The 3,212-nt window shown below is 39.9% G+C and overlaps 2 protein-coding genes across 2 annotated transcripts; both read right to left on the bottom strand.

Annotated features, from left to right (window-relative positions):
* Positions 1-467: 467 nt before the first annotated feature.
* On the bottom strand, positions 468-1,460 carry LOC145259633 (uncharacterized). The gene has a single exon (XM_080117289.1). It carries the CDS (start codon positions 1,458-1,460, stop codon positions 468-470), a length of 993 nt encoding a protein of 330 aa, XP_079973415.1.
* Positions 1,461-1,540: 80 nt separating this feature from the next.
* LOC145259632 (uncharacterized) lies at positions 1,541-2,650 on the bottom strand. Its single transcript, XM_080117288.1, has one exon. The coding sequence runs from the start codon at positions 2,648-2,650 to the stop codon at positions 1,541-1,543; it is 1,110 nt and encodes a 369-aa protein (XP_079973414.1).
* Positions 2,651-3,212: the final 562 nt, after the last annotated feature.

Here is a 3,212-nt window from a genome sequence, read left to right as displayed (position 1 = left end):
ATTTAATCGCATCTCGTGCGTCCAGTTTATAGATCAATTCTTCTTAGAATTGATTCTTTCTTTTCTTTTCGAGTCAACCAACTTGATTCGACTCTTACTGAAACTCATTATTCATTCCTATGAACAATGAAATAACTTTTACTATTTTTAAGACTTGAATGTCTGAGTAGGACCAGAGCTCGTAACTTGCGTGTTACCCTCGTGGAATCTCTGTCCAAAACTGACTTTCGCTCCGCTTTCTAGTGCACTTGTTGAATTTTCGCGGGAAAAATATCCCTTAGTAGAACCAATTGTGGCGTGATTCTTTCAGCAGCAGCAGCAACTCGTTAAAAAGACGTAAAGTTAAAGAAGGAAAGAAGGGAGGAAAGATAAAAGACAACGACGAAAAGAAGGAAGAAATTAAATTTCTGACACTCTCCCGAACAAAAAAAGAAAAAGAGAAAAGAAAAAAGGTGGACATATTCCAACTAATACCAGAGATAATCAGGATTTCTCTCTTTAACTGATCTCTGATGTCTAACAGGTCTAGACTGATCCTCACGAACTGATTCCACAACATTTTCACCTTCAGGCAAATCATCACCTTGATCTGCAGCAGGGGCTTGGAAAGAATGAGTTATAGAAAGTTCCAACGGGAATAAATGTTTTATTGAATGCTCTTGCAACGTATCACCTCTTTTAATCAAGGCAGATCTCACCAATCCGTCGGAACCTTGGGTCAGTTTCATCACCCTGCTCAAACTCCAGTGAGGTCTAGACTTAAAACCTTTTATCAACACTACATCATTCACCTTTATCTTGTTATCAAAACTAGACTGGTACAAATCACTAGATAACTCCCTCAAACTCATCAAGTACTGTTCATACCACATAGACCTGAACTTATTCAAAATGGATTCTCGATATTTTAAACTATCGATTAAATCTGACCTACTAGGAGGTTCAATAGAAGACATCTCTTCATCAAAATTCAGAAACACAGCACTTCCAGGATATGAACGTAGGAACGCGTTGGGAGTAATAACTTCCAAACCATTATCGTCAGAACAGTGATAGGTCAAAGGTCTATCATTGATTGATCTCTGTATGTCCGACAACACAGTCAGCAACTGAAAATAGTTTAATCTACCTCTTCCCACAACTTTGAACAAACAATTCTTCACAGTTTTGATCAATCTTTCCCACATAGCTCCGAACCATGCAGAATATAAGGGGATAGTATGATGCTTTATACTACACGTATCAAGACTTCCTCCAAATTCATCCGCCAACAATACCCTCTTCACTATATCACACCCCGCGACAAAGGATAAGGCATTATCAGAGTAGATGTGTGTAGGTACACCATACAAATGAAAGAATCTGAAAAAGGCTAATACTACAGAGTAAGTAGACACATCCGGCAACAATTCCAGATGAACTGCTCTCACATTAAAACACGTGAAAACAAGTATGTACATTTTCCTGACAGCTTCACCCTCACTCACCCACAGATGACCTGTAAAATCAATACCCGTATGTACAAAGGGCCTGACTAAGTTTACACGGTGCCTGGGCAGATTGGTGACTTTAGGATATCTAAAGGACAGCGAATTGTATTTTTCCAAGTGGCACAATCAGTCAAAACAGTCTTCACAGCATGCCTAGCTTTAGGAATCCAAAATCCAGCATTGCGCAATCTTTCAAGAGTCGCAGCAATGCCCAAATGCTTACACCTGACATGAAAATCCCTTATAAACAATGTAGTAACATGGCTAGACTTGGGTAACAGTACAGGATGTTTCACCTCATCCGAAAAATAGAGGCAACCATCAATTCGTCCACGACAACGAATTATATTTCTTTCATCTAAAAATAGATTGTACTTGGCTACCAGCCTAGGCACTTCCTTCTCACTTGAGTTCAACAAGAAATTCCTCTCTTCCCTGAAGAACTGGTTCTGTACGAACATGACCAAGTACAGCTTGGCCCTGACCAAAGGGTCAACATCCTTAACTTTTTTCAACTTGGCAATGAATTTAAAAACCATAGCCAGAATCCTGATAACCCTAGAGAGAACGGAAAATCTTTCCAACTTTATCACAGGCACAACATCAGTCTCCACCTCACAGCCAGTGTATGCCGTGGTCAACTCCCGACTCTTCTCACTAAGGCAAGCCAAAGTGTACTCCGGCCATTCCAGGCAATTCCCCCGCAACCATACAGGGCCGCTTAACCAAAATTCCTTCTCTTTAGTAAATTTGTCTAGAGGAACACCTCTTGTTACCAGATCAGCTGGATTCTCTACAGTATTCACATATCTAAACTTGATCGTATAACCCTTATCTGTCAGTTCGTTAACCATAGACTTGATATCTTTCAATCGGTTTCTCGTAAACTGACACTTGGTGTTGATGGTTTCCGACAATAACCACGACAACACTACTTGTGCGTCGACAGCCACTATGATTTCCTTGAACAAATTCGGGAACATCTTAACCAAAATAATTACATGTTTAATGCCCAAAAATACAGCCAACAATTCCAACGTAGGAAGGGTTCTCTTGACAGAGGGAGCCACTTTAGCTTTTGCAAAAAATAAGTTAGCCCTTCCTCGTTGGTACATATATTCGACAATTTCGTAAGCACGGTTCGAAGCATCACAGAACATGATCAAGGTTACCGGCAAATCAGTTTGAACCGAACATCTATTAAAACCAATGTTTTGAATGTCCTTAAGACTCTTTTGAAAACTATTCCAAAGAGATAATATATCATTAGGAATTGCTTGGTCTCAGCCTATACCTAACTTCCATACTTGGCTCAACATGATTTTTTCCTTTATAGTAATAGGCAACACAAGACCCAACGGGTCAAAGATCGAAGAATTCACAGACAACATGTCTCTTTTAGTTGAGACTACTCTCTCAACACCTCTGCTACTTAATTTCATTTCATCCAACATCGGATCATACGTATAGCCCAAGACTTTCTCACACACCATTCCGTGAGAGGAACCATTGTTGTCCAACTGTATACGTTGCGAAACTATTTCGCTGTTACTGCTACAAGTTTTCAATTCGAAGCCACCCTTTTCCATGGTAGTTACTGCTTCCACATATAACTTCAGCAATTCAGACTGCGACTGGTGTGTTTTAACCAGATTATCGACATAGAAGTTATTCAACAGCATGTCACGGCAGGGTCCTGCGGCATGTTTTTCTACATGATAT

Source organism: Euprymna scolopes, chromosome 35, assembly GCF_053919585.1.
Source record: "Euprymna scolopes isolate OS-2025 chromosome 35, ASM5391958v1, whole genome shotgun sequence".
Taxonomy (NCBI): domain Eukaryota; kingdom Metazoa; phylum Mollusca; class Cephalopoda; order Sepiida; family Sepiolidae; genus Euprymna; species Euprymna scolopes.
Note: the sequence above shows the minus strand (reverse complement) of the source record. Positions and strands in the feature narration are given on the sequence as shown.